This window comes from Meles meles, chromosome 7, assembly GCF_922984935.1.
Source record: "Meles meles chromosome 7, mMelMel3.1 paternal haplotype, whole genome shotgun sequence".
NCBI lineage: Eukaryota > Metazoa > Chordata > Mammalia > Carnivora > Mustelidae > Meles > Meles meles.
Window position 1 is genome coordinate 83147234 of NC_060072.1, and position 12436 is coordinate 83159669.

A 12436-nucleotide genomic window follows, 5' to 3' on the forward strand; every position below is an offset into this window, starting at 1 on the left:
TAGGAATATCAGGACAAATCTCTGACATGTTTATTTTATGATGACTGATAGCTAATGATTAGTTGGTAAAGCTTTCCCACGAACACACATCTCTACATTTATATAAATGTGCATATACTTTTTTCCCGTATAGCAAATCTTTTAAGGTCAAATTTACAAAGAAGTTAGCATTGCTTTGTGTTAGACCAAGTGCCATTATCTTTAGTAGAGCTTCATAATGACTCTAAATATAGGGCCATGGGTCTCCTGATAATAATTAGGAAAAGGAACTTAAAAAGCCAGGGCGTCAAATTTGGTCTGAGGCTGTCAGCCCTCGTATGAAGTGATTATTATGCTGTTGGAAAATCCTGTAGTTTAGATTCCAAACAATTTCTGGTAATCAGTGTCTTAGAATAATTCAGAGTTATCAGGTTCTTTCATTTATGAGAGAAAAGAACGATTCCTCATTTATCCTGAGTCTTTTATGTTGGCAATTCCATCCTTAATTAAAAAGGCATTGGCATTTTCATTATGAAAATGGTTTTCCTGGATGTATAGCTGAGTCCATTAATTTAGTGTTTTAAAGCTGATTGGCATTAGCCTGTTAGTTACTTTTATACAAAAACAACTTAAAAATTAACTTTGCAGTGTCTTGATTTTAAATACTATTTCAGACATCTGTTCCTCCTGGGTCTACTGGATCGACGTATTAAGTTCTGGAGAACTAGGGAGTAAATATGGTGTACTCTGCGACCGGAAAAGAAGACAGCCGTTATCCCTGTCTGTTGAAGGTGCCTGAGGAGAGCCTAAGAGGACATACCCTGGCTCCGTACCCCACCCTTGTTCTCTCATTTCCTTCTGTATCTGTCAGGGTGGAAAAATGGTTATGGTAATGACAGTTCTGTTTTCTGAAGTGCTAACTGTTAGTGTGTTACATCCCCTGAAGCTTTCGTAACAGTCCTATGAAGATGGGCAGTGTGATGCCCATTTTACACACGGGGAAGCAGAGACTCCCCAGCGGATCATGTGATTAACCCCTGACACCGCTTGGTTGGTTCTGGTCGTTTCCCTACCACCTCTTTCCATTCTGCACATCACTGCTGGTCCCATCTGTGCTCTTGGTAACATTCTCCTTCAGAAACACCTTCTACGAGTCCATAGTGTCTAGGGCTAAAGCCCAAACTTCAACACATCTACAGGCTGATCCTAACTTCTTTTAACCTTCTACCCCACAACCTCCTTATGAGAACCCGCACTTTCCCACTGTTTTCTCCTGCCTCAGCACTGGCACATGCCTTTTGCTTGCCAGGCACTCTGTTAGGATCTTAGCCACAGCTCTTGCCTTTAAAACTTCAGTAGCAAGATAGATGTGGATATACATCACTTCTTAACTTTTATGTATCTAATTCCAGATTGGCTTAGAGCTTTTGCCCTCGGTGAAAATTTTCCTAACCATTCAGGGTGGATTCTACCTTCCTCTGAATGCAGCCCGAACTGTTCCAAATATTTATTTTTAAGTTCTGATTGTATTTTCATGTGCCTGGGCCTTTTTTTTTTAAAGATTTTATTTATTTATTTGTAAGAGAGATAGAGAGCGCGCACACAAGTAGGCAGAGAGGCAGGCAGAGAAAGAGGTAGGGAAGCAGGCTCCCTGCTGAGCAGAGAGCCCGATGTGGGGCTTGATCCCAGGACTCTGGGATCATGACCTGAGCTGAAGGCAGTGGTTTAACCCACTGAGCCACCCAGGTGCCCCCATGTGCCTGGGCCTTAACCCACTTCTAGGTTATAGATACTATAGGCACAGTCTGTGACTTTAATATATTGCTCTGATTTCCTAAACTCTATTTTTAAAGGAAGGATTAGTTAATCCTTCCTTTACGTTTTGCATGGAGCACTGAGTGTTGTGCAAAAACAATGAATTCTGTTACGTTGAAAAAAGAAATAAAATTTCTTAAAAAAAAACTATAAAACTTTAGAAAAACTTTAAAAACTCTAAAAACCTTAAAAAACTCTATTTTTAAAGGAAGGATTAATTAATTTGTAAAAATATATAATTTCTATATGTGATTTTAGCGTTGGCTGGGGCACCTGGTTGGCTTAGTCGTTTGATCATCTGACTCTTGGTTTTGGCTCAGGTCATGATCTCAGGGTCATGAGTTCAAGACACCCTGCTCAGTGGGGTTTCTGCTAGACATTCTCCCTCTCCCTCTGTCCCTCTTCTCTCTCTCTCTTTCTCTCAAATAAGTCTTCAAAAAAATTTAGTGTTGGACTACCACATTTTTGATATATTGCAATGTGGTCTGAGACCACATGTTTTAAAGTATAAAAAATTAGGTTGGCATACAAATATGGCACGTTGCTTGTTTTTCTGAATTTCTTTAAAACTCTGGTACCAAGTTTTTTTTTTTTTTAATTGAATTAATAATTTTACTGTGACACCTACCTCTTCATTAGTTATCAGCACAGGAAGAAAACCTTTTGAACATCAGCCAGGCCTTTAAAAGACACTAATAAAATATCTCGGTCGCTAGTCCTTCAAGTTATGGGACTTGTTAAAAATACCATAAAAGGTAAGTGGCATGGGCAGACTTAGTCTTGACTAAGGAGGTAGGAAGCCCATTCTATTCCTGGTTCATGTCACTGAAGGGCGTGACTCTGATGTAGTCAGAAGCACAGTGAGCCCCAGTTTCTTTGCCTACCAAATGATGCATCGTAGCAGACATGGTGGGTTCTTAACCCATCAAATACTTTTACGGGTGCCTCTCCCCCTGTTGCGTTGGTAGAACTGTGTCCCTCTGTCTATTTACAGATAAATGGGCTGGGTGACCAAACAACAGAAATTTATGTTCTCATGGTTCTGGAGGCTGGAAGTCCAAGGTTCAGGTGTTGGCACATTTAGTTTCTTCTGAGGTTTCTCCCCTGGTCTCGCAGCTGCCACCTTCTCACTGTGTCCTCATGTGGTCCTTCTTCTCTGTGTGTCTGTGTGGGTCTCTGCCCATTTTTCCTCTCAGAAGGACACCAGTCAGACTGGATTAGCGCCCATTCTAATGGCTGCATTTTAACCTCATCACTCCATTACGGTTCATGGGATCACATTCTGGGTACGGCGAGTTAAGGCCCCAACATGTGAGTTTGGAAGAGACGCAATTGAGCACATAATATCTATTTAAAATAACCTTCATTTGTTTTATACGGAGAGACTAGTATAAAGAAGAAACCAAAAATAGCCTTCCACCTATTTAACAATGCCTATTGTTAAAGAGGGAGGGTAAGTACATGAAAAGATCATTCAAACTGTATTCACGATTATAAAAGGAAAGTTAACACTCTCCTAGCCCCTTCCTTCCATGCTCAGGCACCTCTTTAAATACACTGACACAAATGTTTGCTCTGCAGAGTCCAGGTGCATTATTGTCTGGTCTGAATGTATCATATAAAAACACACATCTGTGTATCTGTGCATCCTCTGTAGTGGCCTTTTAAACGACTGCATAGTATTCCGTTGTGTATATTCTGGATGTAACTGGTGACCTGCTCATGGGCATCTAGGTTGTCTCCCGGTACCCTGTCCACCCGCATTACCAACAATGGAGTGGGATTCCTGTTAAATACCCATTATGGAAGGAATGGTAGTGAGCCACCTAAGAGACACAAGTGGCCTTTGATTTTGGGAAAGACAGCCTTTGTTTGTCACCTTCCTGTGCACTGGTCCTCACCAGTTGCTGTGAAGGGTATTTCAGGCTTTCTTACCCTCTAGCCCCTGACCATATGCCGGTACCTCCTTCTGGCCTAATGTGGAAGGAGGGGCTTCCCTGGGCAGCGTTCGGTCACAGCACACAGCTGTCCTTTCTCCTCAGGAAGAAAGATCAGTCTGAATCATTAACAGGCAGAAACTCTTCTTAGTGAAGTAAAACCATTTTTCTTGTAAGAATTGCTGTTTCTGTGCCCATGATGGCCCATGAATCCTTTCTGGCTGCTTCCACCCTTTGGAGAGGGGCCAGTTTCCTAATGGAATGTAAGTAGTCTTACTGCTAATCAAGATTTACAGCTGAGACCGGGATGCTCGGCGGCTCATTGGATTTGCAGACCTCTAAGGCAGCACCAGCAGCATCTCTGAGATTAAGTACAGCGCAGAGGGCCCAGTCCTGTTCTCCAGGCCCTCCCTCCGTGCTCAGGCCCGGCCTCCTAGCCACAGGTATCATCTGGCGTTATTTTATAAGTTGTACCGCAGTGCACATGTTCTTTGCTGAAGAATTGCTTTCATTTCTGACTACTTTCAGGAAATGAGGCAGTCTATCAGAGGTGTTCTTCATTTTCATTTTCAGACCCAGGGAGAATTCATTTTCTCCAGGGATTTCTAACCACATGTGGGCAGTGCTTTATTTACCCAGATGTGAGAAATAACAGTAATGAACAGCCCTTTTCCAAAGTTGGCCTGACTTCCCTGCAGAACCCAATGGGAAGACCCAGAGGAACTTGGGCTCTTATGAATGTAAATATTTCTGAGGTTTTGGTTTTGTGATGCTTGTGGACATGCTGTGTGTATGGGCTTTGGTGCAGGAAAAATATAATTTAGCAACAGATTTAAAAGGTAGTCTGGAGTGTTTCTAATTACTGTTTGTTTAGCTCACCATCGCCTTAATAAGTGAATTTAAGTAACCTTGGGGGTAGGGAATGTAATGTTCATATTATAGGCAGCCATGCAAATCAAATCCTAACTAACTATTGCAGAGAACACACCATGGAGTCATTTTATATGTATTCTGTTGAATTTTAAATTCAGAACTGAGAGCATTTTGGAATAAGCATCTTTCTACCTGTCATGTGTCGGCGTGAATTATGCATATGTCCAAAATCAACCCTACAGTGTGCTACAACCCCATTTAAAATCCGTCACTGGCTTCGGCATGCCTTTCTCCTTTTAATTTGACCCAAAAGAGAGGGAGAAACTTAAAAGCTTCTCTTCCCTTCTCTTTGCCATCCTTCAGTGGCTGTCCTAGGAAATGGAAGTGTGAAGAGCCCCTGGAACAGTGGTTCACAACCTTGGCTGCGCCTTGGAATCAGCCTGGGAACTTTGAAAGATACAGATGCCTGGGTCCCAGAGATTCTGGTTTAATTGTTGTGAAAGCAGCCTACCTTGGGATGTTGAAAAGCTCCCCAGAGGGTGTTCTTGAGCACTAGGGGGTTGAGAACCACAGATTTGAGAGACCTCTCATCCAGTGGTTCCCCACGCTGACTGCAGACCAGCATCACCTGGAAGGCAGCTGTGCTCACCACTATACCACCATCGCCGATCAGACCAGCATCACCTGGAAAGCTGTTGAGAGAAACACAGGTGCTCTACCAATCGAAACCATATTTCTGGAGGAGGGAGCTAGTATTTTTAGAAAGCTCCCAGAGGTTCCTAATGCACGGCAAAGGTTAGGGTAAACTGACATAATCTAACCATCCCATATCACAGATGAGAAAAAAATGAAAACTCAAAAGGGCAAGGAGCTTGCTCAAGGTCGGATCCCAGTTGTTGCAGGAGCAGGTCTGGGACTCGGGTCTGACCCTCTGTCTGGTGTCTCTGCTGTCTGCCTCCCCACCTTCTGTTTGTCTTTTGTATTTATTGATGCTTCCTCATTCCTCAGGTGATGTTGCTGCCTCCAAGAGGCCTTTTCTGACTTCTCACCCATCCAGGCCGGGTAAGATGCCCTTCCTCTCTGTTTGAACAGCACCCCTGGCTCTCCTCTCGGACTGTCGGCTCCAGGAGCCCAGGAATCTCACCCTCCTTGTCCTTTCTGTAACTTGCTGGCATCTTGTAGGATTCTGGATCATTTGTTGAGTTGAAGTACCCTGATTTTTTTAAATTCCTCCATTAGTCCATATGGATTGCTAAAAATAATCCATTTATTTCTATATGTTAGCTTCCAGAAAAAGTTCTGAAAGCAAAACTTATTTGTCTTTCTAGGGCCCACTGTATTGTGGGTCAAGATCTCATACACTGCGACTTTCCACCCCTATCTTCCAGAACAGAAGTTTTGGGGGGGGGGGGGAATTTCAGGGCGCTTTTGATGTAAATGAAAACAGAATTTCAGTGACCTCCCAAGTTGCTCAAGATACTTAGACCATCTAGGGACTTTTGAATAACATACTGACAAGTGTGGGTGGTGAAAGTGGAGGGTAGCAGCATGTGGCATCTACCTTAAGACAGAAAGTTGAATCAAGAAAACAACGCTATTTCATGGAAGTATGTTTTAAGGACTAAATTATCTCTTTTATCATACTGTAGACATAACTCCGAGAAACCACATTCTGTTAGCAGAGCTGAATCAAATCTTTTGGCTTCTCTGGATTCATGTGCTAAATTATTTTCAATTCATAGTGATTGATTCAATTCAGTTCAATTGATTAAAAAAAAAACAAAAACAAACCAAAACTATGAATCTTCTGTCATCCCTGTTGACATAAGGTTCATTCTTGGTCAGTACCTTATTTTTATGTGAAAAAGTATTCCCAGGTTTGCAGTGTTTGTGTTGAGTCTTCTGGCTGTATCAGAGGGCTGACTCCGAAGGCAGGCTGCTGCTGCATCTCTTGAGCCGCGTGGCCAGGCGGCGGCACACCGGGGTCACAGAGAGAAGCTGTTTTCCTGTGTGGAGAATTAGGAGCTTCCAGAGCCAGAACTGTAAACTGGGCTGAGAGCCGTAGGGTAAATGTGAAGATGATGTCAAGATGTTGCAGTCAGGAGGGAAGGATGGCCAGAGTGTGTGGTCTCGGACGTCACAGTCTCCTGCGCTGTGATCAGGAAGGGCAGTGTGGGGGCGTGGAGGTGAGGCCCCTGTGTAGTCGGTGGGGAATCTTCCTGAAGTGGTCTTAGACATTTCAGGAGAAACCAAAGTTGTTTCACTGAAGGTAAATATAAAACAGTTTAATATTAAAATAATTTTGGTTATACTGTGGAATAGAAAGTGCAGGGTTTGCCTGACTTCCTTTTTAAGATGAAATATGAAGTTTTATAGAAGGACCCATGTCCAATCGCTCCTTTGCTGCTATTTGGGTGAAAAATAGACTGATAAAAATTTTTGCTAAGTGGGGCACCTGGGTGGCTCAGTGGGTTAAAGCCTCTGCTTTTGGCTGGGGTCATGATCCCAGGGTCCTGGGATCGAGCCCCACATTGGGCTCTCTGCTCAGCAGGAGGCCTGCTTCTCTTCCTCTCTCTCTCTCTGCCTACTTGTGATCTCTTTCTTTCTCTGTCAAATAAATAAATAAAATCTTTAAAAAATTAAAAAAACTTTTTGCTAAGTAACCAGCTTCTATCAGACCAATTTCAGAGGCTCAGCAGTACATTGTGGGAGAGGAGGGTTTATTATGTAAGACACAGTGTTCAGTGTTTCAACCTCGTTTCGCCATCAAATCATTATGACTGTCCTGCAAATTAGGACTCGTTCACACCAGTGTTTACATGTGAAGAGGGGTGTGTGTGTGTGCACGCACACACGTGTATGCACCTATCCACCAGGGAGTGGAGCCAAAATTTAAATCCAGGTCTGTCTGATTCCAAAGTGCTTATAATTTTCTAACCACCATGGCCTCTTACGTCATGAGAGTGGAGAAGTCTCCAGAAGAAAGTTTTATCATCGCGGTAGATGCCAGCTGACTTTAGCTTTTCTTACGGTTGCTATTTAACATTCATAAGTTAATATTTATAAGCTTCTGTAACACAGTTAAAAGCATTTCTTCATAATGTCCTATAAAGTTCTGACTTTAAAATGGCATGTCCTCACGGCAGTGACACTCCGAGACTTCCAGTGTATTCATTGTCATGGTTAAAAGACGGGAAGGGAATAGTTAGCAATGGCCATTTTTGATCCAAACACTTAACAGCATCAGGTAGAATTTGGTAATCTATCTCCCAGCCATCACACGTCTGACTTGAGGGAGGCAGCAAAGCAAAATGGTGGGTGATTTGCCTTTGGTGATGTGATTCCTGGGTTTGAGAATCCTGGCCCTGCTGCCTGCAAGCTGTGTGATCTTGGGCACGTCACCTAACCCCTCTGTGCCTTAGTTTCCTCATCGCGGGGCATTCATAACTTGATTAAACTTTCTGTTTTAAAAATTAAACGGCATAAGACCTACGAAGAGCTTGGAATATTATGTGATACAAAGTAAGTGCTTGGTAGATGTTTAGCTGTTCTTAGCCGACAAAAACTAGATTCTACATGACCCAGCAATTCCATTCCTAAGTATTGCCTTGAGAAATGAAAACCTTGTCCACCAAAGACCTTCTAGTGAAAGTCTATAGAAGTTTTATTCATAATAACTACAACCTAGAGACGACTCAAATGTCCATCAACTGGCAAATGGATAAACTGTGATACAGCCACTCAGTGGAACAGTGTTGAGTAGCAAAAAGGAACAGATTACAGATACAGGCATCAGAATGGATAAAATCTCAGAAGCATTATGCTGAGTGAAACAAGCCAGATATAAAAGTCTGCATACGATTTGATCCCATGTATATGATATTCTGAAAACGCAGAACCATAGAGAGAAATCATCGCTTGCCAAGGACCAGAAGCAAGCGGAGGAAATTGACTATGGAGGGGCTTTGAGAGGGAGCTACATGACTGTATACGCTAGTCAAAATGCACCAGACTTGGGGTAAATTTTTACTGTATATAAAATTAAACCTCAGTAAACTTGATTTTAAAAAAGGAAGAAGTCTGGTGTCACAATGTAGCAAAGAGGGAGAGGGGAAGGGGTTAGAAAGTGTAATCAGAAGTTGCAGAAATCGCAGATACTCTGCACTTTCAGGGGCTCTGCGAGATGGGTGGAATGATTGCTTTAATTTTCCTCTCCCAGGCTGTGAGTTAGAAAAATGTAGAGACCTGTGGAATAGTTCTGTCCTGCCCAAGCGTATCTGATTCTCTGCTGTGAGCACTGGTCTGCTACGCCATTGCGTTTAAGCCTACCCTTGAGAGTTGCCTTTATTTCCCAGGCATGGGGATCTCCTGGGTCGCTTCCTGGGAGAATCCGGAAGGAGGGAGGGCTGGCCACGTGAGGAGGCACTCGTGGAAACAGAGCGTTGGTGTTTGAAATGAACTGAGGCTTACTCTTCCAAATTACTAAGTCGTCTGAGTGCATTTATGGGTAGGGAATGTTCTCTCACAGCATTGTTCATTCATCCTGAGTCATGGAGGCCCTAGCCCTTTACTGTGGAGCCCTTGCTTATCTTAGCCACACTGAGCACAGCTGACCACTCCCTCCTTCCTGAAATTCTTTCTTTACTTGGTTTCTGTGATGCTGCTCCCTTGTTTTTCCTGCTTGCACCTCCCTTGTTTTTCCTGTCTCCCCTGCTGGGTCCTTCTCTTCCTCGTCCTTTGCCTCTAACTTTGGAGTGTCGATGACTTTGTTCTCTGACTGCTTCCCATCTCTGCTCACTGCTTAGGTGATACTCATTTCCAGAGCCTTAAATACCGTTTATATGGTGATGACTTCCAGATACCTCTCCCCAGTCCCTGTCTCTCCCTGGCTTTTCAGCTGCCTGCTTCACCTCTTCCACTTGGTTGCCTCCTAGACATTGCAGACGTGGCATGTGCAAAACCAGCTCCTCATTTGTTTTCTTCCATCGTTCCTCATCTGGGCAGTGACTCTACTCAGGACCCCAAACCCGAAGTCTTCCTGGACGCCTGCCTTTCTTTCACACCTCCTGTTGGACCCATTAGCATCTATCCCAGATCCAAGCACTCCTCATCTCCCACACCACACCTAAGTCCCAGCCCCGGGTCACCACCACCACGTCTTGCCAGAACTTTGGAATCTTCCTGCCTCTACTCTTTACCTTGTGGTCTGAGTTCACACAGCAGCCACGGGAATTCTTCTGTTTTATACTTTTATACTACCTGCAGGGGCTTCTCCACAAACAGTATAAAGTCCTGACTCTTGGCCATGGACTGTAATGCCCTTGCCATCACTCTGTCCCCGTCTCTTGTTCTGCCCATCTCTCAAGGGGCTTCAGCCACACCGGCCCCTCCCTGCCCCTTGACATGTCACCCTCCTGCCTAGAATGTTGCTCTCATCCCCATCTCTCCCTGCTCTCCCCTCGCAACCCCTTTCTGTCTAGGATTCTTGTCTTGTACTTCAATGAGTTCTCCCTCGGACGCCACCCCTGGGGGCTGGCTGGTCCCCCTGACTCACCTGGCCAAAACACCACCATTACTCTTGGTTCCCTTCACCTGCTTTGTTAGCTTCAAAGCATTTATCTCTACCCAAAATTAAGTCTGTATTTGTTTATTGCCTCTGTCCCTCCAGTAGATCATAAGCTGCATATGAATTCTGATGCTCAATAAGTGTTTTTGAATGACTGAAGGAATAAGTGAATTAATGCTCATGTACCCCTATGTTCAAAAACAAAGAATCAGACATCTTCTTAAACCCTCTCCATCTCTCACCCCATTTCTTGGTCCTTTAATTATGGTGGAATTTCTAAAATGTTGTCTAGATGTGCTGTAGTTCTTCATTACCTATTTCTCCTTTACTCTGCTAAGATCTGCTGTTCTTTCCCATTACTCGTGAAATTTTTCCGGGTCATTCGAGCTCTGTGTGTTGCTGCTTCTGCCAGATACATCCCTGTCCTGTCTCATTGGATCTTGTGTTTAGTTTTATCATGGAACATAAGTTTCCCTGAAAAGGGACTTTTTCTGTGGCGTTATCTGTTCTGTCTTCTGCATTGAGCATGGTGCCTGGCACAGAGTAGGTTCCAGAATAGGAGTTCTTAATGTTTATACATGTCCTGTCATGAGATGTTTGACATGAGTCCTTGCTTCCATTTTTTTTAAAAGGGGAAAAAATAATTTTTTTGCTTTTGTCAAAGTGTGGTATAATTATTTTGTAATGTTTACATGAGTAGAAAATTCAGTAATACAAGATTTGTTATGAAGAGCAGCAGCTCCCCTTCCATTTTATGTTCCCCAGAGGCAAGTATTTTCAACTTCAGCTGATTATTTTAGTAACTGCTTCTATATCTTCTATATCTTTAATTAACATAATCATATTGTTACTCATCTGTTTCTTAGTTTTAAGGATTACCTATTGATGAAAAAGTGAGTATTTAGCTCCGGTTCATCCACCCCTGCTCCTCTTGCCTCTCACGCAAATTTCCCAACCCCCATTCTCCCAGTTGTATTTATATTATAAATTTGGTAAAATCAGAATGCAGTGTTTATTACAACTAATACTTTTCCACAGAAGAGCCCTGTAATATAGTTGGATTACTTTTCCTGTCAAGACTACATAGCAGATACTGAGTTTTTAAAATCTCTTCATTTCTGGTGTACTTATGAATATTCAACCTCAGGCTCTACCCCAGTTGTAAATTTCCTCTCAGTCAACCACATCGAGAATGTACCTCTCAGAACCTTCTGATCTTATCTCTGCCTGTGTTGCTTTCTTGGCTTCCCCTTCACCACTCTCCGGAGAACTCCTTTTGCCACTCCCATTTTGGAGCCCCTGATCTCTGGACCTGAATGACTTATTCTTTCTTGGTTTGCTACTTCATTTTGGTGGCACACAGTGTCCAGTTCCTTAGGGAGAAAGGGTACAAGAAGACAGAACTTTTTGAGATTTGCAGGTCTGACAACGCCTTCATTTTCCATGGCTTTTTAGTGATGCCTTGACTATAATTCTTGAAGAGAAATCATCTCTTCTCAGAATTTTGAAGCCTCTGCCTTCCAGTGTTGCTTTTCAGAAGTTCTGCCATTTGGACTTAAAAACCTTTGTATGAAAACTCTTTCTGGATTCCATGATGATGGACCTTGGTGTAGGTCTGTTTGCATTTAATATGCTGGAAACTAACCCTCTTCAGTATGGAAGCTCCAATTCCTTCCCTCTCCCCACTTTTCTTTAAAGGGAAAATGGTGTCCTTCAGTTTTGGGGGAAAGATGTCCCTCAATTTTGGGAAATTTCGTCCCTTTATAATCACTTACCCTCCATTTCTTTGATGATGAACACTCTATTATCTATTATCTAGTTATTGGCTATCCCAGATTGGCCCCCAAACTTTCCATCTTTCCTGTTTTCCATCTCTGTGTTTTTGTTCAACTTTCTCAGATATTTCCTGAATTGTATCTTTCAGGCCTTCTATTGAATCTGCCATCATTTTAATTTCTAAGAGTTAACATTTTTCTTTCTTTCTCTCTCTCTTTGATAGTATCTTTTCTTTCGTGAGTGTACTTTTCTCAGATAGCTGAAGATGCTAGAGTTTTGATTTTTTAAAAAATTTCTTCCTTCTGTGATTTTTCTCTTTCCTCTAAGTTGCCTTGCTGTTTCTCTGTTAGATGCTTTCCCTAATATCCAGAAGTTTATTATTCCCTCCTGTTTTATATCCACTATCTAAAAAAAGGTGACTAGAGGTTCTTTGATAGCACATTGGGCTTAGCTTCATACTAGGCTAGGTGGTTTGTTTTGTTTAGGAAAT

The 12436-nt window shown here is 42.7% G+C and overlaps 1 protein-coding gene across 2 annotated transcripts in view; it reads left to right on the forward strand.

The window, feature by feature from the left end:
* Nucleotides 1-12436, forward strand: part of ANO6 (anoctamin 6) — a 185427-nt gene that overhangs the window by 37920 nt on the left and 135071 nt on the right. The window contains exon 2 of one of the 2 annotated variants that reach the window (XM_046010920.1): nt 5613-5666. The exons of the other annotated variant lie outside the window; for it this stretch is intronic. Within the exon in view, the coding sequence (XP_045866876.1) occupies nt 5613-5666 (54 nt within the window). The remainder of the gene's footprint in view (nt 1-5612; nt 5667-12436) is intronic. 2 annotated transcript variants of the gene reach the window in all.